We start from the raw sequence: 23,238 nt of genomic DNA on the forward strand, positions 1-23,238 counted from the left end.
TTAGCTCGGTAAACCTGTTTAAATGTTTAAGAGGATCATTTGCATGCATTTACCTGACTTTGTGAGTTTGATTGTAGGCTATGTGTATTGTGTATTGGTGACTATATTTATATAGACTATGATATGTAGCTAGGTGTGCAGGTTAATATAAATACCTTAAAAAAAAGCAACATTGTTGTTTGTGTAAATAGGTGCATTGTACCCCAAAACAAAAAACATTTTGCATAAAGAAAGTGGATTTTTCATGACAATTATGTACATATTCCCCTCAAATTCATATTAAAAGGCATCCAGATGATTTATTTTAAGTCTCATTATTCTCTTACATTTCCATTTGACTATAATATAAATAATAGTTTTTGTGTATTACAGCAAAACAAACAAAAAATGTGTACAGTGGTTGGACAATGAAAATGAAACATGATTTTAGACCACAATAATGCATTAGTATGGTGTAGGGCCTCCATTTGTGGCAAATACAGCATCAATTTGTCTTGGGAATGACAGACAGAAGTACTTCTCAATGGCCAGATGGATTTTGAGCCATTCTTCTTCACATAACAGTGGCCAGGTCACTGTGTGATGCTGGTGGAGGAAAACACTTTTTGGCTTGATCCTTCAAAACACCCCAAAGTAGCTAAAAAATATCCATATCTGGTGACTGTGCAGGCCATAGAAGAAGTCCAACTTCACTTTTATGTTCATCAAACCATTCTGTCAAACCAACAAGTCTTGCTGTGTGTATTGGTGCATTATCATGCTGATACACGGCACCCCTACAGGATACAATATTTGAACCATTAGGTGCACATGGTCCTCCAGATTGGTTCGGTAGTGCTTGGCAGAGATGCGCCCATCAAGCATGTGTTAAGCCTTTTTGGAACTTTTCCCAAGGATGTGGGTGGGAAAGACTGTAAAGGTGGACTCATTTTGGAACTTTTCCCATGGATGTGGGTGGGAAAGACTGTAAAGGTGGACTCATCAGAGAACAATAGATGTCTCACTTTGTCCACAGCCCAAGATTTGCCCTGTTAAAACCAACCAATGAATTCCACCAATGAAACCAACATTTGGCATTAGCACATGACTATAGCAGCCTGACCCTGAATATTGAGCTCCGGACAAACAGTTTTGGTGGAAACTCTCTGGAGAGTCGAAGTGCGCATTTAATTCTGCAAAGCTGGGCAGATGTGGGTTTATGTTTTATTGATACAATCCGGGTTAGTACCTGGACATCCCTTTCAGACAGTTTCCTCTTGCATTGACAGCTACTCCTGTTGAATGTGGTTCGTCCTATGTTTTATGTGGTGGTATACCGACATAACCCTGGATCCCATAGCTCTCGATACAACACAAAGACTTGCTGTCCTGGTCACTGATGGGCAAGCAAGACACGCAGCAAGAAATTGTCTTCTTTTGCATTGTTATATGTACAGCTTACTGTACATATCGCACAGCTTTTGCCATTTCTCTGCTTATTCAACCTTCGCATTCCGCTCTTACTGATGGAATGTAAAATCAGTGAGGATCACCTATATTGGACAGTGTTTCAGTTTCATTTTCCAACCCAAATAATTTATATATATATATTTATAGTGGTATTATATCATGTGAATTTCTTTTATTACAGTCAAGACAGCTGTTGCGGGTAGTGCTTAAATGTAATGGAAATATCATAATATCATAATGCAAAACTATTCAATAAAAATATAAAGAAATATTGAAAATATATTTTTTAATCTGATTTTGTTCTTGTTGGATTTCATGAGATTGACCAAGCCTGCAGTCTCCCTCTCATTTACTGAAGCTTTCGCGCCTCGATCGCCCCCCGGTGACCGGTCCCAGTATAGCCGCCCCTCTGTGATTTCTAATGGACACGAGGCAAACTAAATAATAAAATTACACTTCAAAAATGTTTCCCCAAAGTTAGTATATGTCACTGAAGGCAGTTATCATCACGATGATTTCATTTCAGGTGTTCGTTTTAAAAATAAGTTTAGTTTGAGTTAGTTATTTGATGCTATAAAAACGGGGGTGTGACGTCATGATTGACAGCTGAGACTGACGGCTTCTCTGAGTGAAGTTGTCACTGAGGCACTAACGGACTTTTTTCGAAATTTTTGGGAGCAGATTAGAGCTTTAGCTTTAATTTCTACATTTCCATAACTGTTTATTTCACACCAACATAATTAATTGTTCTGCATCTGCGAGCGTGTGGGCGGGCTTTTGATATCGCGACTGTACTTCCTGCTCTACTTCCTGCACTCTACTGCGCAACTCCGGTCCCGAAATCGCTACTGCGCAGACTCGGTCCCAAGATGTCCGCGCCGTGCAAGGCTGCCTGAAAGCTTCAAATATGGCAAGCGGAAACGGATGATGTCGAGTCGTCCATATTTTTTTACGGTCTATGAGATTGACCAATATAGCTTGTTAATATTGTGTGACTGATGAGGTGTGTGTCTATCTGTGTGTGCGTGCGTGAGTGCGTGCGTATTACATTGTCTCCAGTAGCTCTGAGTTTCCAGAAAGGCTGAATGAAAAGCCAGGAGCCCTCATTCCCCGTCCCATCAAGAGTGACACGCATAGCGTTCTTCTCCAGCAGTGCTGGGAGACGCTTATTCACCGTCAAATACTTGTTACTCTTCATGTGTAGGAGCTGAAAACACATTGACACTTATTAGAATAAACATTTATTTTATGTAAACTTTTATTAAATACCAAATGGAAAAATCAGGTTCCGAAATAGATTTGCGTGAGCCACACAAAATCATAAATTTTATGATTTTAATTAATATGTTTTTAATAAGAATTATTAACTGAACATTTGTGTCTTAAATCATATTGTCACCAACTTTGTACAAATGCAAGTCCTTCAAGAACATTTTGCCAACAATAAGCCTCTTGTGACTCATTGCTTTTTTAACAGCACTCCACCTAAAACAGGCTTTATTAATAAGTACTTCCTTTTTGTCTAAAAAAAAAGATAATTGCAAATATCTTGAATGGGTATGCTGTGGCTGCAGTATGGTAGCACCTTTCTGCCACTGTGTGCTGAATGGCAGTAAAAAGAGCTGATCACTGTAAACTACTCAACACTTTCTGATGACTACCATGGTATTTCATTTTTAATTCAGAGCAATTCACCACTGGCAAAATGGGCTTTGTGAAAAACTTGGCTACCTATGCGGTACAAATATGTGCTACCTAGAAAAAAAAAAGAAAAAGGGATGTTGTCCTTTTGCCAAATAAGTAGGAAATAGGTAGGCAAACTTCAACACCCATAATGCACTGGGTATGTTGCCGTCAAGGGTATTCTTGACCAGTACTTAGTGAATACTTCTTGAGTCAAATACTGCCTTGAGTAGGAAATGCTTCTTAGCAAACTTTTAATCACAATGTTAACTTATATAGTTACCGGTAGCAAAAATTCACAGACTAAACATTTAGAGGGAGTGAGCTATTTTCAGTTTCCAGAGCATCATAGGCAGCGTAAATATGGAGAGAATGCCAAGATGGGAAATCTGAAAAACCTCACTGTTTGTATCTTTCATTTTAACCTGGAAGACCACTAACAATGTTTGAGCTCAAACGAAGGGGGAAAACTGAAAGAAACTGCTGGTCTGTGAACCTCCTGAGATTTAAAGTTAATAAGTTAGGCCAATACTTTTAAAAAATTAATAATTTAATAAAATAATTTAATTTAATAATAATTGAAATAAATATTTAGATTTATTTCAATGTAAATAAATTACTTAATATCAAATGAATGTGATAAATGAGATTGGCTAAAAGTAATCTAAAAGTTACCCTAAATGTGTAATATAATGGATTACTTCAGTAACTACAATTTTGTCATGTAATTTGGAACCAGCATTTGATTACAATTTGTAAGTAATCTACCCTAACTTTTAGATGACTTTTAACTCATTTATTAGATTTATTTGAATATGATAATCTAGTGCCATATTTATATAAAAATACAAAGAAAAAGAAAATGTATTCATTTTGTCAATCCAACTGAACGTGGCCAGATACAAAAAAACGGAAGCATAATCTGTAGTTTTCACAAAAGCCCTGGAATTGTCAAAAGGTGGACTTTTGCAGACAAATAATTGGGAATATCTCAGTCCAGGTAACACAGAGAAAGAGTACACATTGTTCATTTACACATACTACCGACAGTGTAACAATACAAAGCTGGTTGAAAATGTATGACTGGATTTCTAAGCAGAAGCTGTAACCCTCAGGAATCACAGGGCATTGGAAGCGCTTTTTTATTTTAGGATACCCTAAAGTATCAGGAAAAGGGCCTGTTTCCTATAGTGTGGCATTGCTGTAGGCACATTATCTGTAACTGACGTCACTAACAGGGAGGAAACACATTTCTTTTTGCCTTTTCTGACTCAGATAAAGATGTGTGGGTGCCTTTAAAAGTCAGCATAAAATGAAAAGTGACCTTTATGTTAGTTAATACACATACTATGCTAGATTCATTGATGCATGTTCTTCCAAAGAAACAAAAAAAAAAATCGCCTTCCTTATCTTTCATCAAAAAAACTTTCATTTTCAGCTGGAAGTTATAGCTCTTGTATACATACAATAAGTATTATATATAAGTATTATAATAAGGACCACCAATTTTTCAAGATCCAGTCAATCCCAATACATAAATTGGTAACACTTTTTTAAGAAAAAAAAATGGTAACACTCATTTTAGATTCCATAGTCGGTGGTGCACCTTGAACCTTGAAATGCATGATTACTTTGGGTAACTAGGATACCTCCTAATCTTTTGTTTCTAGAAACAAGATTTATGCCACATAATTGCATACTCCTCTATAAAAGGTCTGTCAATCTGGACTAGACTGCTGTTTGATAGAGCATAACTCCTGGTTAAGCTCTATCTATAGAGTAGTTTTAACAAAATAATTAAATGCAGTAATGCTGTCCTGAAGAAATCTATCCATTTACGGGGAAAAACACACTGACTGCTAATTAAAAGGTGTCATTTTACCAAATGTGAGCTCTCACCTGAATGACGCTGCCGTATTTTACCACGTCCCCGTGGACCTTTTTGTTCTCAGCCTCATTTTGTTTTTGTTCCAGATTTGCTGCATGCTTTGGTACAAGCAAAATACAAACAGACAAAAACAAATGAATAACAAACAGCTCAAATTCTCAAATGTCAACATATGCAATGTGCCCAAGCAAACCTACTGAATACATCATATTCCTCTTTGCTCACAGCTGTAATTAAAAACCAAAGGCAGGTTCTGTTTCATAATCTAAATTCAATAGAGTTGATTGTCACTTACTTGCAATTTCTGAAGAAGCACCATGTCTCCAATCTTATCCTTCTCATGCTTTGCCTGTTTAGCCTTCCAAAACTGTTTCTGGGCAGAATATCGGTTCATGGGATAAACCTTAAAGAGGCAGTCTAGATCAAAAAGAACAAATAACACATATCAGCCGATTCATTTCTTATGTGGCTGATTTTGGCCAAAATCCAAAAACAGTTTGTAGACACTGTTTTCGACCTGAGAAAAAATTAATTCTCAATTTTGGGAAAGTACTGAGTAGGAGGAATATTGAAAATTTCATTTCACAGGAAACAGGAAAATAATAATTTAGTATTCGCTCACATTTGATCTCAACCAGGGATGTAGTGGAGGCTAAACGGACGTAAACGCAGTTTACACACCTCCCAAAATTTAGAAATAGCGTTTACCCACCTCCAAAGTGCATTTATCCACCTCTAAATTGAGTTTATCCACCTCTAAATAGCCTACAGTTCCTAAGCCATTTTAAATTAAGCTTATGTCGTTTTAGTTTCATATTGTTCATTTTCATTGGTTGTTTGTTGTACAGTTAGACGAAGTCTTTCATATCGTGCTGCAACTGTCAGTGAGAGTAGTGGGAAGTTCGGATCGTTTTACTGACTCGGATCTTTGAGTCTCGTTCAGCTAAATGAACCAATCTTTTCTCTTCCCGTCTCTATGGGACTGACAGGAAGAACAAAAGACTCGGATCTCACCTGTCGAATCAGAATCAGAACGATCAGAACCCATATGTTGCGTAATGCGGACGCGCAGTCAACACAAAATGAACGAATTACTCTCTGAGACAACTTGGTAGTCCCGAGTCATATATTAAAGATTAGTTCAAAATGAACGAATCATTCATGAATGACACGCAACCAAGATTCAAAACTGGATTTCCGGCAATTTTCTAAATGACATAATTATCCATTTGTAGTACATTTAATCAGCTTGTGACACTTTTCAATCACTTTTCAAGTGGACAAAGAGGCACTCTGGACATTGTTGTGATATTAATTAATCACAGGCAGCTGGTTTAATGTAGAGAGCATGTCGAAACCCTGTAAAAAAAGCTGTAATGATGCAGTGTATTTTGTGTTCAAATAGAAATTTTTTGGTTTTATTGTTTTTTTAGTTTAGCAAAATTATCTGTTAATGTCGGCAGCCATTAGGCTATACACTTGTGGAAACTACAGTCCAACTTATATAGTCTTTCTTCTGTTAATTACAGAAACTGGGTTTTCTTTAAATTTAAAATATGTGGCACCAAATTCATCCTTCTGTCGTTAATCTGCACCTGCCTCGTTAGCAATTGGCAAAAACTAATCGACAACTATTTTGATAATCGATTAGTCGGCTTAAGTAATTTAAGACAAAAGTCAAATTCTTTGATTCCAGCTTGTTAATGTGAATATATTCTAGTGTGTTCTCTTATATGTGCTTATATTAGCCACCTCGTTTTACTACGAATTGCCCTGAGAACGGGCTGCATACACTGGTAGGCAGTGGCCCACCTTACCGTGACCACGATGCAGTCACCCAGAATTTATAGTTTACCCACCTCTTTTTTTACCACTACACCTCTGATCTCAACTAAATGTTTGAATCCCCTGCAGATCAGATCAACTATGGTTTAAGGGACTGGTGGGTTTAAGGTTTGTGGTTATGTCTCTGCATCATTGACCCAGTTAGTACAAACAAACCAACACTAATATAAATACCAGCTTGCTAAACAACTTATATCACCCTAAAAGGGTTTGTTTCATTAAGTGACTGACTGCACAATTATTGTTACTGTTGAAGTCCCAGTGAACCGGAAGTAACAAGTGAGTTTTCTTCAGTGGTGTGACGTATTTCCACGTGAAACGGAATATTGAAGAGAGTTTGACTAAATCTCTCGCTCATAGCAGACTAACGGTTGGAGGGGAGTGGTTTAGGATATTCAAACCCAAGCCGTCAAACTGTCTTCATTTGAGAAGGAATGCTGCTTCCAGACCGAAAGTAACTTTCCAGATTTTGATTAAAGATTACCATGGCAAACTATTTTTTCCTTTGTATTAACTTACACGGATTAGTTGCTCAACCTAAGACCTGTAATATGTGCTAACAAAGTAAATAGGGTACATTTTTATATCATGAGGACTAAAACTATTAACAATTATTTTCATTAATTGAAATAAATGTTAAATATAAATATTAAATGAAAAACTTTAACTTAAAAAAATGTAAACCAAACCGTAGAAATTACTAAGTACTAAAATTCCTTAAACTAAAATAATAATAAATTAAAGCGAAATTACAAACAATTAAACTAAACTTAAAATGAAAAAAATAACACGATGCAGTATATTATCCTACAACCAAATAAGTATATATGCACATAATATGTTGATTTGAGTTGAAAAATAGTCCATTACATGCACAAAACAAATGCCCTAACAACAAAACCAACACTTGAATATATTATTATTATTATTAATCAGCAATCTAAGTTTTTATACAGACAAGTTAGCTAGCATATTTAGCTAAAATTTAACATGACTTCCTCTTTTAAAAGGGATAGTTTACCAAAAAATGACCCATCAGGTCACAGGTTACTCTTTTAACACAAGTCGACTTGTTTACAGTCATCTGTCTTATATTTATATATGGATATTTATCTTACAAAGCTTCAGATGACCTTTATTAACCCCCTGGGCCGTGTGGAGTACTTTTAAAATGGATGGAGGCACTTTTTTGACCATCAAAATCTCATTTACCATTCACTGTCATTATAAAACTTAAAAGAGCCAGGATATTGTTTAATATAACTCCGATTATGAGTAAATCATGAGATAAATTTTTGAGTGAACTATCCTTTTAAGTTGTATGCGCAACCAACCAATCAGAATCAAGTCTTTCAAAGAGCTATGCAATAATTATTCTGAATCTGAAGGTTAATTTAGCTGTGTGAAAGATGATAAAATACCTCTGAATTTTTTGGGAGGATTGTCTAGATCTCCACCTGCTGGCTCCACGACACAACGGTCATCCACCAGCCTGGGAAGGTAAACATACAAGAGTCATCTCAATAAAGCAATTCTTCAAAAGCCTTGGAGAGGCATATCAGTATCAGTGGTCATAAAGGATTATGGGTCACAGATTCTAAAAGAGCTTCATTCCTGGCCTGGAGTGTGAATGCCCTTGTTTCTACACACTTGTTATGGACATCATGCTAAATATTTTAAAGTATAAAGTCCAAATGCTCTGCCAAGTTGCTTTAAAATTCTAATTATATTATATATCAAAATATATTATGTCTGCCAATATCCACCGGGGTAAACTTCATCTAACTATAACAGTCTTTGTGGGGTTCTAAGAAACAGGATAAAACGTGTTTAGTTTGCCTGGCCAGTTCAATAAGACTTTCAGTGAGCCTGTCTAACAGAATGGCTGAAATAGCCCAAGGAAAAACCCTGGACTCCTCTGAATGCGCATTCAGAGAGCCATTCCTGCATAACATTTGCTTTTTAAGATGACCGTCTCCATCTATTTGTTCTTGTATCTGGCTTGTATCCAAAACAGGGGTGGTATTTCCTCCTGACATTAAAACAAAAGTAACGTTTGGACTGAAAAGTTCATACAATAAGAATAACACTAAACAAGGCTACTCTCTGGGGGTGGTTCCAGACCGTTTTAGGGGTCTGTCGTCTCAGCCCTACTAAAACTATAATCACCTATATGAAAGATCACTAGTATTGCTTTTTCAAGAAAGTTTATAATTTTCACGTTTTCAAGTCTGATCAGTTCAAACACTGATTTTAAACCATTCAAGCACAATACAGCATTAAAAACTTAATTCTGTAATAGTGCGCTGTGCACACAGAAAACCACCTCTCAGAGAGCATAGCACGCGAGTACACAAAATCATAGCAAAATGCCTTATTGACAGGTATCCACATAAACACAGTTGCTTATGTCTTAAGTGAGTGAAAAGAGCTTCAAAATATCAGATGCGTATAAATATAACAGATCCGTGCAGTCTTAAAGTGAAAGCAGCCTCATATGCCTTCTGTTTCCTGATAATAATGTTAATCAAACAGCAAAAGAAAGAGTATCACTCACTGTGCTTAACAAAATAACTTCTGTATATTTGTATATTTACTTCTTACATATATAAACTTTATTACAGGCTCTAGGCCCAACAACAACACATACAAAAAATAAAAACAAAAAACAAAAAAGGCATAGATACATACACACACGCATACAGACATACTTGATTCATGAGAGCCTTAACCAGGGGCGTGGGACTGGGGGGATAAAGGGTACTGAGTAACCAGGGCCCAAGGCAGGGAAGTCCGTTTTCTATACATACACATACATGGTACGGGGGCCCAGCAAGATGGTTTGTACCCAGGGCCCAAAATTTGGTGCTACGCCCCTGGCCTTAACAGGCACCCATACCAATGTTTCCACAAATATGTTACAGTTTTCACACACACTGTAAAGTACAGCTTATTTAATTCGTATCTTTCTTTTGTATTTGTTTTTTATTATTACTGTCGTTAATGTTTGAACTTTATATTTATTAAGCTAACAGCTTTGGCTGTGATCTGACCAGGCCAGAAGAAAAATCCTTAGTGTCCTTCTTTTGATGATGACAATTTTCTGTTAGTCAGAGAGTAGCCTAAATGAGTACCGATTTGAATTGTACTGCAGAAAGACTGGTATCATTACATCATTTATTATGTTTTTGTATTGACTTGGTATCAATTTAAGTACCGGTAGGGTAATTTGAATTTCTATAAAATGTGGTGTCAATTTAAAAAGAGCCACCAAAGGTTTTTTGCAAAACATTCTCACTGTCTGAGAGCTAAGATCCAATCCTAGAACCACCCCTGGACTCTCCCTTTCCATAACTGATTTGCCTGTCTCTCTGTCTGTCTATCTATTAGTCAAAATGTGATTCACAATCTAGGCTGCAACTTAACTGCACAGCTGTGTGCAGATCTCTCTCGCTCTCTTTGCAAACCAAAAACTCAAACACATCAAAGTGGAGTGAAAAAGTATGCCACAGTACAACCAATAGTACAGAGAAAGAACAAAGCTTGCAATCTCAAGACTAGAAAGTTTATTTTATTTAACAAACAAATAGATTGGTGTGGAATTTTATTTCACATCTGTCTATCTGTTTGTTAAATATAATTGTCTATGCTTTACTGCATTTTAAATGAAATTGTGTTTGGTGCAGAGTCTTGGGCTGAGGTGAAAGAAGGCAGGAAGACAGAAGTCAATGAAAGGCACTTACCCCAGCGTGCTTATAAAACCATTGACAGTTCCTTCTGCATACAGCGATACAATATCCCCTATATGCAGAAAACTGGACGCTGAATCAGACATCTTTGCTATTTAAAGCACGCTGCAGTCTGGATACTTCAGTTCTTAAGACGCCCGGACACTTTTCTTACAGACTCAGTCTCTTCCTGATACAGCGGGTGTAGGCACGCGCTTCACCCACAGTTGAAGTATGCATCTCGGTAGAGTTGAGAATCAGGCTAAGGGGGAAAAAACAACCGCAAAAGTTTAATCCCTGGTTGGTTGTAAAGCTGGGAATGTAGAGAACAGATGTCCAACATGTAGAAGTCAGTTGTTCTTGGAGTTTTGCAGCATACCTGAGGTCATAGTGCTTCAAACCAGGAAGCACGCGCAACTTTGTCAAGTCAAAACACGCCTGTAGGGGAGGGCACCTCGGAAGAATACAGATGAGGCTCGCTAACACCCTCTCGACACTGCAAGCGAGAATCCTGACAAGAGTTCATAAAGTAAAACAATGAACGAGAAAGCTGTACAGACAGCTTCATTGCTTGCCGCATCGCGTTGTTCGCACTCCTATAGCTTTACACTGCTCGCGTTGCGGTCAAAAAACAGTTTTTTATTAGGCTATTTCAAATGTATTGTATTTTAGATCAATAATGTTTTTATTTAATATTTTGTATTTTAGGGGATTTTTTGGTACTAAATTATATTTATGGATCATCCATTTATTTTATAATTTTAACCAATTTTGTGAGCAAATTTTTGGACCTGAAAATGTAATTTCCAACTGCCATAAATCTTGAATGTTTTGAAGCACAAGTTATAGGGTATAGGCAATTTATTTTATAAAAACTTTTTGCTATACTGAAAAGATGGACAATGCACCTTCACTGTCTTTCATTGAAGTAAGTGAAGCCGCCATGTGTCCAAATATGGCGCTGACATCTTGGGTCTCGAGTATGCACAGAAGCATCTTCCCGAGTCTGCGCAGTTGTGAGCACTAAGTGGAGCCGCGATATCAAGGTCCCGCCTAATCAATACACGCCCCTGTAGTTTTTGTGAAATAGGCCTAAACATTTATGGAAATGTAGAAATGAAAGTTAAAGCTCCAAACTCCGCTGAAAGTTCCCAAAAATGCCTGTTGGTTCCTCAATGACTACTTCGCTCAGAGAAGCTATAACATCACATCCCCATTTTAACAGCGTAAAATAGATAATATATTTATTTAAAGAATGATCACTTGAGCTTACATCATTGTGATAAAAGCATGCAGCCTAAAATTACAAAAAAGTGGTATACCATCTATGGTAATATATATATATGGGTCATTCCTGGGATTCATAAACTAATGTTGGACGTTTGATGGAGTATTTCTGTGTTAAAAATACTCCTTCCGGTTTCTCACAAGTTTCGGAGAGTTTTTTTCGAGTATGGGTCGACTTGACGTTAATAGACCGGAAGGTCCTTGTATGGGCCGTACGGGCTCTTCTCCCGGTAGGGTGCGCGCGCGCGTAACTAGAGCGAGAGAGGAAATGCACGGCCGTAAACACTCTCTCAGCTGCAGATCCAGTCGTCCGTGAACACTAATGTCGGTTATAGTCCGTGCCGCGCTCCACTTCATTCCTCCACTTTGACATTAAGCGACTTCACTGCTTCAGCACAGCATTCCGGGAAGGCAGCGCTGCATTTGAACCGATTTGAACGCAGAAATGCTTCAGTCGCATCGCAAAGTGGATCTCCACACTCCAAGAAGTGTGTTTTTGTCGGAGCGGTCCCAGCGATAAAGGTTCGGTCCTGCTTTGGAAGCAGCCGGTGAGTAGAACTGCTTCAGATGTCTGTGCTGTTGCTTATCGTCGCGTATGTAAACATCAGTAAACGACACGATCGCGTGCTTCGTCATTCAAATGCGCTGATGGACTTCATTGTTGTTCTCTGTATAACGTTACACTAGTCTGTTGTGCAAAACCGTTTTGCTTGCTACTAAGGTTCGGTCGCATACAATAGTCCATAAACTGAATCATGTCCTCATAAACTGAGAGTAAAGACACAAATGTTGACAGGCCACTAAATAAAGTACATACCACAGAGATGGACGTCCAGCTGTTGCTGTTTCTATTTCAGCCTCCGAATTAGATTCTGGATCATATCTATTTGCTGAGATCGATAGCAAGGGTTTCTCCACGCTTGAGGACGTCACCGATTTGCGCATTCGTCATTCTTTAGCTCCGCCCACACGATACGCCTCCAGGCGCTCAGTTTTTTCCGGAAAGACTCAGTAGAGCACATATTTCTAATACAAATTTAATAAAACTAAAGACTTTTCGGAGATATGAAGGATGCAATACTATAGGTACACAAGATTGACATGAGATTGACTGAAACTGAGTGTTTCACCCCCCCCCCCCTTTAAGAAGGAAAGATGTGTTCTGAGTGTTGCCGACCGGATACGTCGAAAGTTTAATCTGTCAACTAGCTCTGCTTCACCTTCGTTGCTCTGGTTGGTTGTAGCGCTATCCTATCGCGTGCAGAGAGAGTTTAAAAGACAACAGTTTATCCCGCCCCTCGGATTGAGCCCTGTCAATGGTGAGTTTCCAGACCAAACATCTCGATGTGGGTCTGGCTTATCAGGCTACGTCTCTTGTGACGCTTTGCAGAATCTGTCCTATCTCTTCATGTATTTTTGAGGAGGTGTGGCTTTAGAGAACACACTGAAGGGAGGGTGGGATCTAATGCTTTTAAAGCTAACTTGCTTTTTCTAGCCTCTACTCAATTGCCTACCCCATACCTTTTGGTTTGGTTTATATTTAAAGATACTTGGCAGACTACTGAAGTGAAAAAAGGTATAAAATTATGGAATATGCACAAAAATAGGCTATTTTTTACTTTTATATGAAGTTTTACTCTAAAACTGTGAGAAAGTCAAATCCATAAATTGTGTAAACAAGTTGTGTTTCAAATTTGAAGTTGATATCTCAAGAAATTAGCTTTCAATAAGAATTTGTTTATGCGTAGTACCAAATGTTTCCAATAGAATAAATTCCTCTCCCGTTCATTTCCAATGCAATCATTGACTGCGAATAATACAAGTGTGACTATCTTTTAGGACCATTTAACCTTTTCTGATAATTTCCATGTTTTTTGCATTCACACACAAGAGAGAGAGGGAGGGGGGAGAGAGAGAGAGTTATGCATTAACAAAGATAACAACTGAGAAGGCTATATAGAGGCACAGACTCTATAAAAACAGACCCACCCAACATTTCATTTTAAAAACTAGGGTTAAATTTCCTGTTTCAGTTCATAAGACAAAACATGGATTCAGCAACACAATACAAGGGGCATGGTTAAAATATGGACGCACAACCTAATTCTGTTATAATTTTAATAGGTCAGACTAAGTTCAGCTTCTGCGGTGATTGTTCAGTCATATCAATGTGTAACGAATCAATAATATAACATTATCAATATTTAATGCTTTGGCTGTATATTCTTGAACTTAAATGTGGTACTGACAGTTACTGTAAACAGGCAACAAAAGAGTTTCACACGTTTATGTGGTGTGGTTTATGCTGAGAGGTTTTAGATTCAAAGCTGAGAAAGGTGTGATCAGTCTTTCCATTCATTTGAAAACAAGGTCAAAATATGTCAAGTTGGTAAATAAAATGATCATTCACAAAAAGAAGTCATGGAAACACCGGCATCAGTAAGACAAGGTATGCGCAAATCTGCGACATGCAAAATCACATCTGTGCAACGCACATGTTCAAAATGTCGAGCTGAGTTTCTACGTATTCAAAACGGATGTGCAGGCAAATTTGCATTCAAATCAAGCATTAGGAAATATGGGATGCAATTGTGGCTGGATTTGCATTGTGGGCTGGCACTGGAAGTCAATTAGAAGTTTAAACTGACTTCCTCTGACTTTCTCTCTCTCCTCATGTAAGCCCATATTTTTGATTGAAGTGTGAAAACTCTACTCAAGTGACTACTGGCATATTTTGGGAAATGTAGGCGCACAATGGTTTTTACACAAATGAGAAATGTTTCTGGAGCCAAAGAATCACTTTGCACAATAGCAAAGCTTTTAACTTTATAGTTATTTAAAATGCAATAAGACTAAACAAAGGTGACTCTTTGTTTAGTTTGGAGGCCGACCGTTTTCTAATTAGCACTTTAGTCAGTGAATACACAAGCATCCACAACACGCGACCACAACAAAAGCTTTGACACCATAGAAGGTTTTTATTTTCTAGCCTTAGGTATGGCCTCATTTGGAAATGTTCTCATATTCACATCTTCAAGCCCAGTATTTTACAGGCTCCACTGGCTTGTTAAATCTTGGTTTTAGGTCAAATCTCCTTGTAAGGGCAAGGTCATAGACATATTTTATTTGACTCTTAAAAGACAGTTCTGAGGAAACTTGCACAAGCTGAAAATGACTGTATAAAAAAAGTGTGATCACTAGGAAGTGAGTGCGAATGCTCACTTAAGGCACATGATCTAAGGATCCTCCAGCTTTACCTATGGTTTGTTCCTCACATCCTTATTGACACAGGGAGATGTCTACAACGCCTCGGCCCACTTATCAAACAGAAGAAATGCTTTGTTGCCACAAAAAATAAAAGCCCTCTGTCAATTTTTAAGCATTAATTTGTTGTTAAGTTCTAAAATATTGTCATTCTAATGAAAAATCGAAGCAGAGTCTTATGGGATCAGCACTCCCCACCCCCAGATATCAATCACTGCATGTTTCCTGTAAATGGAGCAGAGTAAAAGCACAGAAAAAAATTGCTAGAACTCTCTTTTCACAGTAACCACTAATGATTCCGACCTCATTATAGTATTAGATGACATTTCCTGTTGGTCTTCAATAGCACTTATGGTATGGTTTTGCTGTTCCTACATCAAAACATTAGGAATATTATTATGCCGATATTGTTGTCTAAATAAATAATTATTACAACAATATGTAATATATGCACCCTAAAGCTTTTCTGTAAAGCTTCTTTTTTTTATTATTATTAAGAAAAAGTATATTGATAGAAGGATGTTTGCTGTTCACACCTAACACATTTTGACAGGTGTGCAAGCTTGCTAACCTTTTGGGAATATTTCCGTTAAGTCTTAGATGTTCTTTGCTTTTTTATGCATGAGTGCAGAGCTGAGTGATAATATAATCCCTATAGATAATCTATTCCCCACCCATACCCACAAAATGTGTAAATGTGCCACTCCTTCCTGTTTCATTAACATCGCTGCCCATGAACTATCAAGTTTCAGAGTTTAGCATATCCTGTGACTCCAATGTGCAAAGAACAGCGTGATGACACTCCTACATCTTACATTTACAATAATTTACAGTCAGATCTACACTAGCAGTAGCCTATTCGTGTGACCTATTGGCTGAGCAGCAAATGAGAACAAATAGGTACCACAGAGAATAATATTAGTAAAATCAGCTGTTGGATTCTTAGGTATAGGCCTATCTATCTAGAACATGTGAATATCTTTGGTAACCTAATAGATTTCGGTATTAGGCATATTTAAAAAAATAATGAATGATGTCCTGCAAATACATTATGCACAACCCAAAAAGGAAGAGGTGGAAGACATTTCTGAATCACTAGCAACATGTCACACTCACGCTATTGGTGTTGCTTTACTAAGCAGGCACTATACATATGCAAACTGTTTAAACTCCAACAGATGGACTTTGAAAAACCGACACATTTGTGCATTTGACTGTGTATTTAACATGGACTGCACATTTTAATACTTGTGGCCTGTGAAGTGTTGGTGTGTATTGTCGTTGCAGGCTTTGCATTGCATTATTTTGCAAACTGCGCCCTCCCTAGAACAAAACAGGAACTGCAGCACAAAATGCATTCATCGATCTATATAGAGTTTACACCGATTAGGCATAATATTATGACCACTGAGTGACAGATGAAGTGAATAACACTGATTGTCTCTTCATCACAGCACCTGTTAGTGGGTGGGATGTATTAGGCAGCATGTGAACATTTTGTCCTCAAAGTTGATGTGTTAGAGAAGCAGGAAAAATGGTCAAAAGTGTAAGGATTTAGCGAGTTTGACAAGAGCCAAATTGTGATGGCTAGATGACTAGGTCAGAGCATCTCCAAAACTGTAAGTGTTGTGGGGTGTTCCTGGTCTGCAGTGGTCAGTATCTATCTAACAACAGTGAACTGGTGACAGGATCATGGGTGGCTAAGGCTCATTGATGCTCGTGGGAAACGAAGGCTGGCCCGTCTAGTCTGATTAAACAGATGAGCTACTGTAGCACAAATTGCTCAAGAAGTTAATGCTGGTTCAGAGAGAAAGGTGTCAGAACACAAAGTGCACCGCAGTTTGCTGCATATGGGGCTGCATAGCCACAGACCAGTCCGGGTGCCTTTGCTGACCCCTGTCTACCGCCAAAAGCACCAACAGTGGGCATATGAGCATCAGAACTGGATCATAGAGAAATAGAAGAAGGCGGCCTGCTCTGATGGATAATCCTTTCTTTTACATCATGGATGGCCAGGTCTGTATGCGTTGCTTACCTGGATAACACATGGCACCAGGATGCACGATCCAGAGGCAAGCCGGCAGCGCCAATGTGATGCTTTGGGAAATGTTCTGTTATGTTTTTGGGAAACATCGGGTCCTATCATCTATATGTATGTTACTTTGACATGTACCACCTACCTAAGCATTGTTGCAGACCATGTACACTTTCATGGGAACAGTATTCATTGGTGGCTGTGGTCCCCTGGACTTAGAGAATCTGCTAACATCTTTGTGCCAGACACCACAGCACACCTTCAGGGGTCTAGTGGAGTCCATGCCTCGATGGGTAAGGGCTGTTATGGCAGCACACTCTAAAAAAATGCTGGGTTGTTTTAACCTAAAGTTGGGTCAAATATGGACTAACCCAGCAATTGGGTTGTTTTAAGCCAGCGGTTGGGTTAAATATTTGCTTAAGACAACCCAAATGCTGGGTTAAAACAAGACAATTGCTGGGTTAGTCTATATTCGACCCAACATTGGGTTGTTTTTACCCAGAATTTTTTAGAGTGTAGACAAGTAACAATTATTGTCTTGTTTTGGGGGGAAAATAACTCAAAATTAAGAGAGTTTTTGCTTTAAAAAAAAAAAAAATCCCAATGGGGTGAGAAAAATAATCTTGTTTTCTGTTTGAATTAAGATTATTTTTCTTACCCCGTTGGCAGATTATTTAGCTTATTTTAAGCAAAAACTCTTATTATAACTTAATTTTGAGTTATTTTTTCCCAAGGCAATACTTTTTGCTTGCTTGTAAATACTTAATGTTTTAAGAATTTTTAGATGTTTGGACTAGAGTAAGAAAAGCATTTTTTGCAGTGTGAAATTAAAATGGGATTCATAATGTTTGTGTAATGCACAAACACTCTAAATGAGTTAAACAGCTGTTAGATATTTCAGTTAATTGTGCAAGTGTATTTACTACACTATAAAAAATTCTGGGTAAAAAACAACCCAATGTTGGGTAGAATATGGACTAACGCAGCAATTGGGTTGTTTTAACCCAGCAATTGGGTTGTCTTAAGAAAATATTTAACCCAACCGCAGGGTTAAAACAACCCAATTGCTGGGTTAGTCCATATTTGACCCAACACATGGGTTAAAACAAGCCAGCATTTTTTAGAGTGCAGAAGCGGGACCAACACAATATTAGGAAGGAGGTCATAATGTTATGCCTGATTGTTATATATGACAAACTCTGCTTAATCTAGCTACATAATAAAATGTATAACTAAAAACTAGATAGATTCATTTGTAGTCTCTTGAATTCACCACAGCTTGACCACAGTGCAGTAAAAAAATTTAAAAAGTTATAGCCCGTTAAAATATAATTTTAATGCCAGCAGAGGGCAATCACACCCATCAGTCAACTGTGGGACAACAGCAAAAGGGGGTGTGACTCCATAGACCCCTATTGAGAGGGAGCAGCCATCCATAGCTTTGCTAAGAGAGCTGCTCTGTGGCCAACAGGATTGCAGAAAACAGAACATTTCGGCACAAGGGATCCCAAACAGCAGCAGTGCATTCTCCAGGGTCTACACTTCAGTCTCTGCAGTCTGATTTACGGACTGGTTTTAAAGTCGTTTTCCTCTGATTTTTTTATTACTGGACTTTAAAGTGAAGATGGGGATGAGAGATTATAAACTGATTTATTTTATGACTCTGGTTTTGCTTCTGAGTGCTTGTGCTTCAGAAGCAAAACAAGGAAGGCATGGACAGAAAGAGCAAGACAAGATACCTGTAGAAGAGGAAAGTTTTGATCAAGATGATTCACAAGAAAGCACGCAGCAAGAAGAAGTGCTCCCTGTGGAAGATGAAGATAAAGGATCCATGGACACACAAACTACAAGTCCTTTGCCCTTTACAGATATGACCAATTCTTCACTGGCTGAAACTGGAAACAGCACTGGCATGACTTCTGGACATGTCCCTAGTAGCAATCCAACAAAAAGGAGCATCACAAAAATCCACAATCCATTGTTTCCCATCACTGACAGCTCTTACAGCGCCTATGGGATTCTCTTTCTGGCTTTTGTGGTGTTTGCCTTTGGCGTTGTGGGCAATCTGGCGGTAATGTGCATTGTTTGGCAAAATTACTTCATGAGGAGCGCGTGGAATTACTTTCTCGCAAGTCTAGCTTTTTGGGATTTTCTGGTGTTGTGCTTCTGTCTGCCTGTGGTGGTCTTTAATGAACTCACCAATAAGAGACTGCTGGGGGATTTCTCCTGCAGAGTTGTGCCTTATATAGAGGTGAGGCCCAAGTCTTAAATTTACTTATAATCTTGATCATTTTCACATGGTGTAATTTACTTGAAGAATATAAATGTGGCCAAAGTTTATCTAGTGCCAGATACACTATTAGTTCTAGATTACTAACACTACAAACTATGTAACTTAACCTTTTATCTTTAATTCTTTCATATAATATGCAGAATGGACAATTAGAAACACCCAAGACATCTAAAAACCTTTAAAAATCTGTATGTGAATCTATGATCATTATTTGTAATAATCTAGAGGGTTGCACACAATATATGTACTATGTTTGGTTATACAAAACCCAGACCATTAAAAAAAACAGCTGTTTGGATTGAAATAGGTAAATTCTTAATGGTTTGTGATTAGATCATCATTGCAGTGATTATAGTTTGTAGCATGTTTGGCAATAATTCTTCAAACCCCAAAGTGTGTAGCTTTTAATATCTTAAACAACCATGTAATTGTCATAGTCCAGGATGACAATGTCGAGATCCATCAGGCTCAAATTGTGAAAGAATGGTTGGGAGGGAGCAAGAAGAATCATTTTCACACATGAATTGGCACCTTTGAGGCCAGACGTTAAAGGGGTGGTTGCATGCCATTTCACTTTTTTAACTTTAGTTAGTGTGTAATGTTGCTGCTTGAGCATAAACAGTATCTGCAAAGTTACAGCGCTGAAATTTCAATGCAAAACGGAGATACTGTCTTTTAAAGTTGCCTACAAAAACGGCCGGTTTGGACTACAATGAGCTTCTTCCCGGGTTGGTGACATCATAAACCCTTGCTATTAACATAAACACTGCCCCAGATGGGACTTCTGCCCGTAATGGTAAGGGCTGTGGCGTTTCCGGACAACCCGTGCTTGGCACTTCAGCCAATAAAAATACATGAATCTACATTTGACCATCTAACCAATCTAAGACCATTGCGTTTTTCGGAGGGATGGGCTTCATAGAAGCAGGAAGCAAACGAGCCGTTCAAAGGACAGTGGAGACAGCGGTGTGGAATAAAGGTCAAATAATAAAAGAAAAAACAGTGTTTTAAAAAAAAGAAGTATTAAGACATGTTATACTGCGCCCCATAAACACAACCAAGCCTAGAAAAAAAACACGGAACCACCCCTTTAAATTCATTAAAAATCTTTGGGATGTGCTGGAAGAGACTTTACAGAAACTGGCATTGTCAATACAAGATCGTGACCGAAAATGTATGCACTTCTTGATGGAAATAACATCCCAACATTTATTTCCATCAAGAGGTGCATTGATTTTTGGTCAAGATCCAATATAATAATTATCGCCATAATATTTACATGGGTGCATCCCTAATTCATTTTGACAGTATATCATGAACAAAATGATGGAAAACCCTAACATCTATTATAGCAATAATGTTATTTGCACCCCCTCCAGGTAACATCTCTTGGTGTGACAACCTTCAGTCTGTGTGCTTTGGGAATTGACCGCTTCTACGCTGCCACAAGCTCCCTGCCAAAGACCAGGCGAGTGGAGCGCTGTCAGAAGGTCCTGGCAAAGCTGGCCGTGGTGTGGATTGGTTCCATGGTGCTTGCAGCTCCTGAGCTGCTCCTGTGGCAGCTGCATCAGGTGACACCAACTACTCAGGGCGACCAAGTGGACACCTGCATCATGAGTCCGTATCCAGATCTCCCCGAATCCATCTATTCTCTCATTATCAACTACCACGACGCACGCATGTGGTGGTACTTTGGCTGTTACTTCTGTCTACCCGTTGTCTTCACCCTGCTCTGTCAACTGGCCACCTGTCACGTGTCCGGCGGGAGCGGAAGTTCTCCCAAGAGGCCAGAGGAGCGATCCCTGTCCAAAAAGCAAAAGCTTCAGCACGCTCACCAGGTCGAACGGCAGCTCAACTGCACGGTCATGGCTCTAGCGGTGGTCTATGGTGTCTGTACGCTGCCGGAGAACGTTTGCAATCTGACCCTGGCTTACGCTCCCATCCAGGTGTCCGAGGAGGTGTCTTCTCTCCTGGCCCTCATAAACCAGTTTTTCCTGTTCTTTAAGTCGTCCGTGACGCCAGTGCTGCTGCTTTGCCTATGTAAATCTCTGGGACAGGCCTTCATGGACTGTTGCTGCTGCTGCTGTGAAGAATGCCAACCGAGCAACTCTTCATCCACCCAAAACGTCGCTGAAGGCAAGCTCAAGACCACCAATGACGTGTCCTCCATTTTTTTCGACAAAGCCAAGGACAGTTCAACCATCTTGTCTATTGGAAGCTGAGTATAGGGATCCTGTCCCTAACTGATGACATCATGAGATGACATGGAACCACACTTGCAACCTACCTTCTTCCCATCGTCCACAAGTGGCCATCTTTACATTTGCAGTTCTTACTGTTATGTTGGAGCAGGTTAGCACTGTTAAACAAATCAGGCCAGATTGCAGTTATGCGTGGTTTGGGTACAAACTTGATGGCTACAACAACATTTTAATTCAAGTTCTAAGTTTGGCATTCGAAGGCTAATTCACTCTTAATTATGTTGATCAATTTTCCCCATAATATCTCAGGATGGCTCAATGTACCTATAAAGTCTTAAAGGGATAATTCCCCCACTCATTTACTCACCCTCCAAACCTCAATGACTTTTCTGTCATGTATAGAACACAGAACTTATTTTGTAAATGTCTCAGTGTTTTTTGTCCATACAAAATGATAGTCAGTGGGGTCCATTGTTGTTTTAAACCCCGCTGACTTTCACTGTATGTACAATAACATAAAGAATAAAGAAGGTTATGACAAAATTATGACAGAATGAACTATCCCTTTAATATATCACCAAGTCATTGTAATTTTGACTTCAAATGCCCTGCACTCATAGTTCTACAGACAAATATACATTTTACACATAGCCAAGTGTATAAATATTTAGCTAAACAATGTGAGATCAGAAATGCAGTGAATACTACAATATCACAAATAACACATCATCTTGTTCATATAATAGGAAAACTTGCAAAACAAAAACGTAAGGAGTATTTGTCTGTTACTCAGGCAAATGTTATTTATCACTAATTTTAATTAATGCCACTTTTTCATAACCACTGATCCATTCATCTACACTGTTGATTGTCAACTTCTACTGTATATAAGCACTCATATGTATTAGAATGTAAATAGATAATTTTTGAAAGCAAAGCCCTGAGCAAACTAGCTTTTCAAGCCCCATTATGTAGTATGGTAGTCCGAAAAGACAGAAATTGAATGGCGTATCTCATAAAGGGACTACTGAAACTTTTGCACATAGTTGCTTTCATAAGCAAAGTCCATAAACAGTTTATAAAACCCTATTCAATAAATGCCTTTAAATAATCGATGTTGTCTCATTCATCTTTGAAATCGCATGAAAAAGTGTCAAGAGTTGTACTAATCTCTCAAATGTCCATCAAGGCCTGAGGGAGAAGATTTGTCCTCGCAGACTTGGTTTGTTCATTCCCATAAGGTTTCTATTGTTCTGAAAAGGAGATGGAAGCTTCTACTGTGAATATCAATGGCCAGACTATGGCTGAGTTGCCAAGATACCGTCTAAAAAATTCACGTGTTTTTTCCAGAATGGCCAAATGTGAACAAAAAAACCCCACTTGGATTTGTCACCTTTTCTTGTCAATGGAGGAATCAAAGAATTTGTCAATAGTACAACGTTTGTACGCTTGTCATGTTCGTCGGTGCGCTGACCAGTGCACATGGAAGCAAGTTTAGACACTCAAAGGAGTCACTAGTCATATAAAAGATCTGTTTTTGCAGATGGGATCTCGAAAAACTCGTC

General features: G+C 38.4%; 2 protein-coding genes across 2 annotated transcripts in view; one reads left to right on the top strand and one right to left on the bottom strand.

The window, feature by feature from the left end:
- Positions 1–10,961, bottom strand: part of itpr3 (inositol 1,4,5-trisphosphate receptor, type 3) — a 37,912-nt gene extending 26,951 nt beyond the window's left edge. Inside the window, exons 1-5 of the mRNA XM_067413920.1 lie at positions 10,609–10,961; positions 8,287–8,357; positions 5,316–5,437; positions 5,032–5,118; positions 2,498–2,656 (exon numbers count right to left, since the gene is read on the bottom strand). Coding sequence (XP_067270021.1) covers positions 2,498–2,656; positions 5,032–5,118; positions 5,316–5,437; positions 8,287–8,357; positions 10,609–10,700 — 531 coding nt within the window. The 5' untranslated portion in view covers positions 10,701–10,961. The remainder of the gene's footprint in view (positions 1–2,497; positions 2,657–5,031; positions 5,119–5,315; positions 5,438–8,286; positions 8,358–10,608) is intronic.
- Positions 10,962–18,630: 7,669 nt separating this feature from the next.
- gpr37l1b (G protein-coupled receptor 37 like 1b) lies at positions 18,631–22,786 on the top strand. Its single transcript, XM_067413921.1, has 2 exons — positions 18,631–19,430; positions 20,852–22,786. Exons 1-2 carry the CDS (start codon positions 18,804–18,806, stop codon positions 21,692–21,694), a joined length of 1,470 nt encoding a protein of 489 aa, XP_067270022.1. The 5' UTR covers positions 18,631–18,803; the 3' UTR covers positions 21,695–22,786.
- Positions 22,787–23,238: the final 452 nt, after the last annotated feature.

Source organism: Pseudorasbora parva, chromosome 13, assembly GCF_024679245.1.
Source record: "Pseudorasbora parva isolate DD20220531a chromosome 13, ASM2467924v1, whole genome shotgun sequence".
Classification (NCBI taxonomy): Eukaryota; Metazoa; Chordata; class Actinopteri; order Cypriniformes; family Gobionidae; genus Pseudorasbora; species Pseudorasbora parva.